Source organism: Malaclemys terrapin, chromosome 2, assembly GCF_027887155.1.
Source record: "Malaclemys terrapin pileata isolate rMalTer1 chromosome 2, rMalTer1.hap1, whole genome shotgun sequence".
NCBI lineage: Eukaryota > Metazoa > Chordata > Testudines > Emydidae > Malaclemys > Malaclemys terrapin.
This window is the reverse complement of record NC_071506.1, coordinates 68,530,381-68,542,786: the sequence shown is the minus strand read 5'-3', so window position 1 is coordinate 68,542,786 and position 12,406 is coordinate 68,530,381. Positions and strand designations below refer to the sequence as shown.

The window sequence follows — 12,406 nt, the reverse complement described above, 5'->3', positions numbered from 1 at the left end:
TTTCCCCCTTCTTCCTTTCCTCCCTATGAGTGGAGAGGTGTTAGCCGGCCACTTCAACTTGAATGGTCACTTGAAATGTTTGTTTAGCATAAGTAGTTAAAAATCTGTTCAAACATTAGCTTGTGACACACTGATTAAGTTTCCCAGACCTAACCAACTCTCTGTAAGCTCAAAAGGTTGTGTCTCTCACCCACAGAAATTGGTGCAAGAAAAGATATTACCTCACCCACCTTGTCTATTTGTTACATAATTATTCACTTGAGCAATAGTCACAATAGGCCCTTCCCTTCAAAGGTCAAACTTTCTATGGGAATTCAGAAGCTTTTCAGAAGCATCCTAACCTGACATTTGCAGGTTAATATACACTTCATGGTATTTCCCAAATGCTCCAACTTAATTGATATTACTTTATATCAAGTAAGTGTCGCTACTTGCAAAGATTTTTCTCCTCTCATCACATGGCTGAAAGATTTTTTTATGACCTCCAGTAATACAGTTTGCATGTTCATCTGAACTGTATCCGCTTGGCCTGTGTAGCTTCTAAGGTCTTCCAAGCATTATCTGCACTTTGTAAAAAGTGATCTTGTCCTATAGCTCTCACCAAGTCTCCTTTCAGAAGATGCTCGGAAGCCACCACCTGAGAGTCTACTAGCTCAGCTTCAAAAATATTGTAACCAGTCTTTGTTTTCTCACTTCATGTGGTTCTCATCAAGAGAAATTTTGATTATTCTCGGAGGTTCAAAACCTCACCTGATTTATTTTAGGTTCTCTCTTCATTCTTAAAAGTGCAACAAAATGTTTAATTTACAAAGTACACACAACCTGTCAAGTAAAAAGATGTCAAGTTCAAAAATTCAGTTATAAACAACTCACAAAAGGTTTCAGAGCTCAGAACAGTTAACAGCTGTCCGTCTCGGTTGCCATCTTTGATCCATACCCTGTTTTACAAGCACTACAAACAACATCACTGAAATGATTTGTACAGCAGCCAGACATACAGTATTCCGAATTCTTCTGTGAAAGTCAAAACCAATGACAAAACAAAATAAAGCCCCTAACTTTTCCACCCTCTTGGCCCAGTTGCACAACTCTACAGTGCACTACAATGTAATTCATTTTAAATTCCAATAATGTGTTGGAGTTTATAGCAGTGAACCAACATTCACCCTGGTATGCATGAGAAACAGATTTAAACGGTGACCAAGGAAATTGGTGATTGAGTCAGTTATGTGCATGATCAATGCTATGTTTTCATGTATGGCAGTGATTTTAATAGACCCGACAGGATACACAGGTGCAATTACATACATTTCTCCTGAAATAATAATAATTGGGGTTCTGGATACAGTGTTGTCACATCTCTCTGTCTCAGAAAAAAGATTCAGTTTTAATTACCACCAACACAAACTCTTGCTACCAGTTTTCCAGTTCTTCAAAACTTTAGTGCCACTTGATATCAGTACAGTTACATGCCAGAATTCTAGCCAACCAGCATTTTTAATGGGAGTAAGAATGATCTTTTATTGAACTTACAGTAGAACCTCAGAGTTATCAACACCTTGGGAATGGAAGTTGTTCATAACTCTGAACAAAACGTTATGGTTGTTCTTTCAAAAGTTTACAACTGAACATTGACAATACAGCTTTGAAACTTCACTATGCAGAAGAAAAATGCTGCTTTTAACCATCCTAATTTAAATGAAACAAGCACAGAAACAGTTTCCTTACCTTGTCAAATCTCTTTTTTTTTTTTTTTTTTTTTAAACTTTTCCCTTTTTTAGTAGTTTACATTTAACACAGTACTGGTACTGCATTTGCTTTTTTTTTTGGTCTCTGCTGCTGCCTGATTACGTACTTCCAGTTCCAAATGAGGGGTGTGGTTGACTGGTCAGTTCGTAACTCTGAGATTCTACTGTATTCAAAGTGCACATAGAAATAGGTTAATTCTTCTTCTAAAGAGAAACACTTTCATATGTCTCAATATATTCTAATGTTTAAAAATCAGTCACCGTCAAGGTAAGGATTGGTAAAGACAAGCAGAACAAATACACTGAATCCAAAGGAAGATTTGTTATGTTTTGGAAATTATTTCTGCTTTAATTTAATCAAGAAGCTCTTTGCCAAACTTTAAAGCCTGGCATGTCGTTACTCTGAAATCTACACTATTCAGTCTTTTTGTGGGTCTTTGACTGCTTCTCAAATAAGTGATTTTGATCCAGTGTCAGATTTAGGCAAAAGTAGCTAGTCTCACAGCTACAAACTAAATGACAAAAGTTGCAATGTTTGGTAATTGCAGCCTCTCCATAGTAAGCAATGTTCCAGTCAGTTGAGCTCTTTTTATCCTTATTGCTACTATTTTGTAATCTTTTCTTCAATTTATGAGGATTTTTAATCTTCCATTTATGTCTTTTGTCACACCAGGAAATGACAATATAGATGTCCTCTGAACTATTTATCTATCTTAGGGATCCTCTTAAGTATATGGGACAAAAATGTAAGGTATACATTCAGACAGGACCAGGGGAATGAGAAGTTTGGTGGACAAAATCTGAAATTCAGATACATTTTATCATCACTTACTGCATTGAAATTTGAAATCTGATCCTATTTACTGTTAAAATCTTTCCTTCACTGTCAGAATTGCAATGTATTAGTTTATTTTTAAAGCTATATTCATCAGACCATGAACTGGTGATTAATCAGCATTTTTATTATCTATCCAAGATCTTCCCCCAATTTCTAAAGTATGTCCAAGACCTTTCCATTTCTTCAAAAACCTCACTAACAAGAGAGATCTGCTACACCTACTTGCTAGTGGATATTTGACTATATACTTCTGGAGTAGTCATTTTGATCTCTAGTAATTAAAAATCTCAACGTAATTTAAAATTCAGGAGACATATGGACAACTCTTGCTTACCCATGGTTTGTTTTTAAAAATAGTTCTCCAGCTTTATGATCCTGAGGAAAATCCCAGTGGAAGCCATCTGCAGCTCTTACAAATAATTAATTTGAAAATATTCTGAATTAGATGGGGGAAACAATCTTCACAATAATTGGAAAACGTTTCTCTCCTCAAAAAAGTTTGGCTTTCCAGGATATTTTGAGATTGTTGAAAAAGGAGAAACATGTCACTGGAAAAAGTAGATTAAAGTTAAGATGGTTGAAATTTAAAAAATATTAGCACATTCTGTAGGTTTGCACTGAAAATGATAAAGAAAATATAATTTGTTGCCTTAGTGATTGGGATAATTTACTGATAATTTATAACAAGTTTTGGAAAGAAGGGCATATTTTTAATTTATTTACATCAGAACAGCAGGAATTTACATTTTGAATAAGAAAAAAACATTTTGTATTGTTCTCTTAGCATTTATCAGCATTTTGCTCAGTTGTTTTTATATGGAATCAAATTCCAGTTTTACATAACAGGTAGACAAAGTACATGGAAGACTTCATATTGACATAAAGGCACACAAAAATGTATGCATTTGAGTTTATTAGGTTACATTTACCAGAGACATCAGATCAAATTATTGGTAAAGTACATCTCTTGGTAATAACAAAACAGGACATGATTTTAGAAGCTTGTTCACCTGTACACTTGCTGCACTTCTGCCTTCAGAAAATGCCTGCTCAACCAGGTATTAGAGTCCTATATATTGTTTTACGCTTTAATTCAGTATTTACAAGCCTTTACTTTAGAAACACCCCCATTAAGAACACTCCCATAATTTGTCATTTTTTATTGAAACACTTTTCTAAAATGGATGCCAAACCATTCCTGCAAGCATTTAGAAAAGAGTGAAGGTGATGAAATTAGATTGCCTTGAAATGTATAGCTAGCTAACTTGGATGACAGCTGGCATAGCACACTTGTCTGAAACTGAAAAGACTTCTATTAATCCAGCAGCTCTTGTAATTTCTGTAAAACAAAAGCAGACCTCACATTTTAAAGATTAAGCTACCAGAAGAAACTCCCTACATTTAAGTTCATGTGAATGGGAGATGAAGCCACATATGAGTAATCAGCAATGTTCCAAATAAACATTGTTCATGAGTTTCAGATTCAGGTGTTTAAAACTGCACTAAGATTACAGTGATGTGATTTGTCCTGGCATAAAAAATGCTGCAAGAATAATTTCCTCAGATGTGTTAATAATTAGTACATAATATTTAAAGGAATACTATTTAAGTTCCATCCACTTTATTCATGTGCCTTTAATGAATACTGAGGTTTCAGAGAGTGAGCAAGAGACACACAGAACTAGTTAGACTTTAGTTTTCTTACAATAAGACTGGAGCTATGTACTAGTCATAATACTAATAGCATTAAATCAACTTTTGAATTTTGTATTTTCTTTTCCTATAGTTTATGACCCACTGACAATTAAGATTAAAACCCTTTAACACCTTGATGTAAAGGTAGTGTAAAGACTTTGGAGGCAGAGAATAGTTGATCCAGACAAACAAAAGGTCAGTAGGTTTTAATGCTGCAATAAGTCCACTCGGGAATTAAGTTCAGTAGCAAGCAGCGAGACTGTCCAATAAATATTAGTCATGTCACAGAGACATGCTTCACGCTGCTCTGTTCTTAGCAACTCATTATCCCAATGAAGCTACAATGACTATGGCCCTTAAGGGTACCCATGAGTAATGCAGTGATAGAGGGCATAGGGAAAATGAAAATGGTACAGGTGATGCAGAAAAAGCTTCAATATTGAATGGGAGAACTGGTGAGCCAAGAATAAAAATGGTGGCAATAGTTTATAATGCCCACAATACAAATAATTAAATGCCTGAGGGAGAAGGAAGATTGTTAAAAAGCTTTTTGCAGTCATACCTAATAGCTTCTTCCAAGACTTGATGAGAGATTTTGCTAAAGATGTAACCTCTTCATCTGTGCTTTGCTTGCGTATTGCATTCACTGACATTCCAATTCTTGTGGACTGCAATAGAAAAAGATATACATTATAATTTGTGAAAGACATTTAACAGATACAAAAAGCTAAGCTGCATTTTGACAATGCAAGGTAAACATCCAGTCAGTTGTATCCTTATAAAGTTGACTAAAATTACTTTATGAAGTTGCAAATCCTTACTGAATTGATTTTCACAAGACATCCTGCACATTTGTACTGATAAAACACATTTTATTGATAGGAGCATGCAATCAAAAAAAAGGTTCACTTGGAACAAAATACATGTTTTATGGTTTAAGTGGGGGTCATTCAATATATTAGATAGAGGTCCATTCTACAAAAGGAAAAAAGAAATTGCATCACTTGATGTTATCCTATAGCATGACTTTAAAAAAAAAAAAAAAAAAAAAAAAAACAGCCATGTTGCCTGATACACTTAAAGCTCCTTTGAGGCAATGTTTGTGTATTAGAAGTCCACTCTCTCAGCACAGGATCCTATAATATTTCAGTACCCCTTATTATTCAGAAGACTGGTAAAGGCAGAGTACGAGAGATGGGACAACATGCATAGATATATCTATGAACATAAAGAAATCCACCTTTTCTACGAGGCTGCCTGATGACTGCTGTTCTCATTTTAGTGAGCCAAGAAACTTCTCAGGAACAAGTAATTTAAGAAACGTACATTTAAAATGTCAATAATGTCCCCAAGGTTCAATATTTATACTTGTTAGCAATCAACGGCATATTGTAGCTGCCAACAGATAATTCTCACTGTTTTCCATTTTGACTGGAAAACTGTTTTTAAAATGCCATGTTTATTGTCTGTTTCCTAGCCCTTAAAGACAGCTTAAGAACTACTGCTCAAATTTCCCAGAACAATTCATCTTCAGACAGACTACTGAGTATTTCAGCCTCAAAAGAGGAAAGTTAAAAAATGTTCAGAGTGTTTACAATGAAAGCTATTATGCAACCTCAATTACAGCAAACACTTGCCAAAACTTAAAAATACTAAAATGATTTATAGATGTTTGCATAGTGTTAGAAATTTTGAATTTCATAATTATGATCAATTTAGTTCAGTAGATCTTAGGTGGGATTTTCACAAGCACTTAAGTGACTTCAAAGAACAAATCCCATTTACTTCCCATGAGATGTGCTCCTAATTCACTTAAACTCCCTAGACCAGTTGCTTTCAACCTGTGGTCCGTGGACCGCAGGGGGTCTGCAGACTATGTCTAAGGGGTCCGTGAAAGGTGACTAATGAAAATAAAGTTTCATGCCCCAGAAAAGGCATTCCATTTTTCTGATCAACCAAGAGTATGTCAATACCCCCACCTACAGGTCAAAGCCCAGAAGTGTTGTCATTATCACATATGCCCAGTTTAGTGTCCTTTCTCACGCCGCATCAAATGCCGTGCCAAGGACATGCAACATTTATAGTTGAATTCTGTTCAGTCACTTTTCAGTCTAAGACTTCTATGGTAGGGGTCTGCGGACCACACGTCGAATTTCCAAAGGGGTCTGCACCTTCATTTGAAATTGTTTAGGGGTCTGCAAATGAAAAAGGGTTGAAAACCACTGCCTTAGAAAATCCCACCCTTCGGCAAATAGCTCGGAGAAAAGCTAAAATATTGATGGAGAGTATCATAGAACATGACTAGCAAGAATTTTACTAACATTCTATCCTTTTTGTCTTATATATTGTATACACGATAAACTCATTTACTACTTTGAGGATACCTGCTTGTTAGTAGCAGCAATTAAAACTCCAAGTGCAACTGCCACCGACAGTGTTAGGAAGAGATTCTTCTACAATCCATTCCTTTTATAACTTAGCAGGTGGGATATAATCTCAATTTAGCACAATAATTTGTTATTTCTTACTTTAATATACTCCCAAGTTATTCAGGGGTCTATCCATGTAGAGGGATATTTTTCCAATTTCCCCTCTTCCTCCTGCTCCAAAACTGAAACATCTGCCAAAAAAAATTTAATACAGTTTTCTAATTTGATTTCAGATTACTTTCTGCTAAAAAAAAAAAAATAGCAATCTTGCTTATATAACGCTAGCCTGTCTTTATTGCCAAATTTTAACAAAGGTTGAGTTACTCTTATTTCAAGTCATTTAAGCCATTAATGCAATGTGTATTTCTCATATTGCTTTTAATAGGCTCACTTTTTTTGCATTCCTTTTTGTATTTTTGTCAAAGAAAAGAGACCTTCAAACATCTTAGGATCTAGCTGCTATGACTGTTTATTCTATTTTACTTTGTAATGGCCTGGTATTACTATTTTTCTTCTTTAAAGAGAAAATTAAGAGGGTTTTTTTTATTCATATTGGCAGTGTTACACATTTGTTCCTCTACCCCATGCCCTTCACCCAATCAAAACCTCAGTACCACATTTGTGTGTGCAACAAGGAATATGACAACTGCTCAAATTTCTAAGCAGGTGATTCTTGCAAGGTTTTAGTAAAGGAAACCCATCAAATAACCTCAGGCCTCAGAACTGGGAAATCTCTGACTTAAAAAAATGTGTGATTATTAAATTCTAAACTAAATGAGATGAGAGGCGTGCGTGGCAGAGAAATGTGTTGGTCAAAACGTAGCGTGATATGGCTTATACAGAACAGTGATGAAAATCTTAATCTATCTGGCTTGTTTCCTCGAAGTCTTAGCAAATTAAGCACTTTATTTATGAAGTAAACTATCCACCATGCCCTTTTACAGAGATATCCCAATCTTTATAGTTCTTTTGGGGGGCAGGGGAAAAATGTGGTAAGGAGGAGCTTCTTTCTTTTATAGATCCCATAACTGTCTCAGGACACTGCTACAAGCATCAGGCAAGATAGGAGAGGCGGAATCCATTGGACAAGTAGCTCCCTCTTAGGGAAGGATGGCACTATCAGCTCAGAGAGCAAAGAACACAATGTTATTTTGTTTGGTGGGTTTTTCCAGTATCTTAACCTTATACGTAAACCATAAGAAAAATCCATGATTAAGTCAAACCTGAAACATTAGCTTAATATAAAGTTACAAGCAACAAGAAACTGAGAATTATAAATTATGTTTTGGCACAACAGAGTGGCATTTTTGGTCTTAAAGTATGGCATTTCCTTCTTTGATAATTTAAGCCAAAGTACAGCAATAGAGAGGTAAAGAAGATAGGTTAGCAATGTACGTATCAGGTATGAAATCTATATTTCTCTGGAACTATGAATTGGAATTCCAGTCATCAATTTGTTTAATCAATTTTGATGCAGTTAAAACAAAGACCACACTTAATCCACATGGACCTTGAAGGTCTCATGCAATAAGAGCGGAATTTGTCCTGCCTTTTTTGGTCAAAGTTTCTCCATCCCACCTCAGGCTTTCATTCATGGCGCTGTGCACCAATTTAGCTACATGGCCGCCATCTTCCCACCTCATAGATGGCTGGACTTTGGCAGTAGAGGAATTTATACACAGTCTGTAAAGCACTTTTGGATCCTTCATAGACTTCCATAGCTAATAAAATTCTTTGCATTTAGTATGGTAAGTGGCAAATATAAAACTTTTAAAAAATTGATGGAATTTTTCCTGCAATGTTAACTCAACCACACTGGATACATGCAGTCTTTTCTCTGGAACAGTAACAATATAATTGATAAGTGTACTCCACAAAATATACAGGACGTACAATGTGGCAAGGCTAGCACTGCCACTGAAACCTTAAAATTAATCAGGAAATGCAAATATCTGTGCAGCCTTACTGTTAAAGAGTCATTTGGGAAGACTGCATTTTACGTACAATGCCTCTAATTCAAATTGTCACAGCGGCAGTGCGTATTGCAATGTCACAAAGAAGAAAGGCCTTCAATAGACTCTGGTAAAAATCTTAGCTGTCTATTGAGTTTTTCACAATTATTATACATCCAATTACTTTAGCCCAAGAGCTTACTCACTGCTGAGTAACATGCAAGTTTCATAGTCCATCTGCTTTTAATCATACAAATAAAGTGTGGAAATTCTTCTAACAGAGTGGGAAAAAACCATTCAGCTTCATAACTCAGACACAGCTAGAAGGGTTTCCTTTAAACTTGCAACCACCAAAAATTCATTTTTTGGCCGAAACTAGATTATCGAAAGCATTCTATTAAAGTTATAAGCAAGTAAAAACAGAGTAATATTTGAAAGTATCCTCCAACCTTAATTATAGCACTTGCTACCAAGCGTTACAATTATTAAGTATAATACCATTACGTTTCCTCATGGGACAATGCCAAGAGCTTTGCAGATTCGGGAAAATTTCATCATCATAGATTTTTTCCCCCTCTCAATGCAAGATTACTTGTGGCCCAATTAAAGCCTAGTTTTCAATTAAAGGCATACCTGGATATAGGTAAAGCTCAAAAAGAGAGCTAGATTGTACACCACTCTCACCTCACCAGATGCAAGGGGGAGCAAGGGAATATTAGGCTCCCCTATACTTACCTGCATGGCTGTATAAGACCTACCCTATTCACCGACTAAGATACAGGGAAAGCAGAAAGGGGCTGCATACCCAACATATCCCTCCTGTGAACAAGTAGACAGGGCAGGGCAGAACTATGGCTCCACTCACTTATGATCTGATCAGTGGAGTTGACTAGATCCAAGAGGGAGAGAGCATGCTACACCTGTAAAGAGTTGTAATAGGTTTCTCTCCTTCCTCAGTGCAAGAGCACAGCAGATTTGTGCCTCTAATATACGTCTCTGAAACACCCTAATAGGCCGACATAGTTGATAAGCTGCCTTTTTCTCAGGCTGTGCCTCAATGCACAATCTTTCTAGCCCATATATAAAACAGAAAAGTTTTAAAAGCATCTGCAAGGGCTTGCTCCTGGACAAGAGCTAATCTAAAAGAGTTGTCATAAGTTGGTGTGGAGGAAAAGACTGGTTATTTACTGCACAGTAACTGTGGTTCTTTGAGATGGCTTGTCTGTGTGAATTCCAGTTATAGTGGTGCATGCAAACTGACAGAAAGACTCAGTCTAGGTAAATGGACAATATATTTTGGTTTATTATTTGCAAAGCAGCACAGGTGTACAGTACTTGACAAGCAAAGAGGCAGTTCCCTACCCCAAAGATTTTGTAATCTAAACAAAACCCTTTCCACTGTACTCCGATGAAGGAACAGAGAATAGTCTGGTGGACCTCAGATCTGCATCTAAGAATCTCTTAGGTTTTATTTTTGCCATTTAAAAGCTCATATTTAAAATATAACAGCAATGTAAAAAATTTACCTGTAACAACTCAAGGGTCATAGGTATATTCTTAAGCTCCTTTAGCAAATCCAGTGCCCCAGCCTGTAAAACATGCATAAAAGTATTATTCAAAATATATTTTATTTCCTACACAGTTAACTTTTAGAACATTTAGCAGAAAACAAGTGATATCTCTTTAAAACCCCACAGTATAAGTTTTAGTTCTGTGAAAGGTTCCAGACTGATAACTCTGAAGACTTAAATACTGTTTATCCATGGAACAAGCTTAGCACAAGAAGTGACACTGCAAGTTTTTCCAGACTCTTAAAATCAAGGGTCTGCCTCAGCCTCAATCTGGAGGTACTATCTTGGGGATGAGAGCAGTTTAGTCCCACACCATTTAGTTTTTGGTCTCTCTACTAAGATTGCCAAGTAATGCTATTTGTGGGGGTGGTTACAGTCACATCAATACCTATACCTTGGAAAGTGGATTTACAGCAGACTCATTTCACTCCAGTTCACCAGACAGACATCACACAGCAGCATGTTTGAGCCCGTAATGACCTGGGCTAGATTAGAATAAGAAACCTGAAGATGAAAGGCTCTATATATCCCATTACCAATCCTTAGGTAACCAGTTCCTCTACCAGAACTATTTTTAACTGGATTTATGTTGGCATGGGTAGAACATGAAATTATATATATTTCTTTAAAGGTATCCTACACAGGTAGCCAGATTACAGTATTTTACTACACACAGGTGTAGTTTTCCCCTTGGGATGGTGTTTATTTTTCTAAATCACTCAAAAGTTCTGCAAGTGAAAAAAGTTGAATGAAGGCTTTCAAGCTACATCTATCTGCAACCACTTATCACTACATTCATCTCCAATCTAATACACAGAATCCCATGCATGTACTGCAAGTGGATCTTTCATATGAGACCTTAAAATGAGGTTCTGCACCTAAAAGTTATAAATTGCGGGGCATGGATCCATACTTGTCTTAATCCCACTAACTCAAATCTAATCAGTTTACATGTGAAAACTCTCTCTCTCTAATGGACAACAATGTAAACTCAACCTGGGATCTGAGTTCTTTCTGGTTCATGTATCACTGATGTAGATTCCAGGGCTTTGGAGCAGAGCCCAGAGCTGAAGGGCAGAGCAGCTCCGGAGCAGTAGAGCTGCAGGTTTTTGCCTGGAGTTTACTCCACAATCGGAACACAGCTCCAAAGCCCTGTTTCATCACCTAGTTAATTTTGTAGTTGATGCATGATCCAGAACAGAATCACTCAACTAAGCTGCACTGAGGTTAGGCCAACTAACAACAGATTAAAAAACAAAAACAAAAAAAAACCTAAACTTTAGTCAATACTGTAAACAGATATTATTCTGAATACACTCAGGAAGCAAGATTGGCTGAATAAGGTGTCACTTTTAGTCACACTCCGAGGAAGAGAAGAAAAAAAAAAGTTCTCTGAGATGCATGGACATTAAGGATCCCGTTGCAGTTTTATCAAGGTTGTGTGTCTGCCCAAACATCTTGGACAAAATCTTCCCCCCTCACCCTAATGCAGTGTACTGTACACTGTGCTGGTGGCTCCCATCCCAGAATGGCTGCGTTTGACTAGTATTCTATATACAAGCAAACTTCAGCTACCAAAATTGTGGTTAACCAAAGTCATTTATTTTATCCAGCGATACCCTGTATGCTTATGAGCTCTTAATTGGCACTGCAAAGGAAAAGCATGCAAGGTGGATCCTGAGCAAGTATCTCTGCCTAGTCTCCCCTGGTTCCTAACAAAGGAGGACGCCTGTCCTGTGAAGTTTAGAAGCTCTGTATTGTTGAAAAGAAGCTTCATAGAAATGGATCTCCCAGTGATACAACCCCCCAAATACCTGAATGTTTCCATAAAGTCTTGCATTTTCCTCAGGATGGAAAAGGCTACGTACATGCCTCACCAATCTACTAGAATTCTTTGAGGGGGTCAACAAGCATGCAGACAAAGGAGATCCGGTGGATATAGTGTATTTAGATTTTCAGAAAACCTTTGAAAAGGTCCCTCGCCAAAGGCTCTTAAGCAAAATAAGCAGTCATGGGATAAGAGGGAAGGTTCTCTCATGGACTGGTAACTGGTTAAAAGATAGGAAACAAAGGGTAGGAATAAACGGGCAGGTTTCAGAATGGAGAGAGGTAAATAGTGGTGTCCCCCAGGGCCCAGTCCCGTTCTGGGCCCAGTCCTATTTAACATATTCAT

At 36.9% G+C, this 12,406-nt stretch overlaps 1 protein-coding gene across 3 annotated transcripts in view; it reads right to left on the bottom strand.

The window, feature by feature from the left end:
- Window positions 1-12,406, bottom strand: part of TCEA1 (transcription elongation factor A1) — a 45,540-nt gene that overhangs the window by 23,774 nt on the left and 9,360 nt on the right. For all 3 annotated transcript variants that reach the window (XM_054018336.1, XM_054018338.1, XM_054018337.1), the window contains 2 exons: window positions 10,189-10,251; window positions 4,844-4,949 (listed from right to left, as the gene is read on the bottom strand). In XM_054018336.1, coding sequence (XP_053874311.1) covers window positions 4,844-4,949; window positions 10,189-10,251 — 169 coding nt within the window. The remainder of the gene's footprint in view (window positions 1-4,843; window positions 4,950-10,188; window positions 10,252-12,406) is intronic.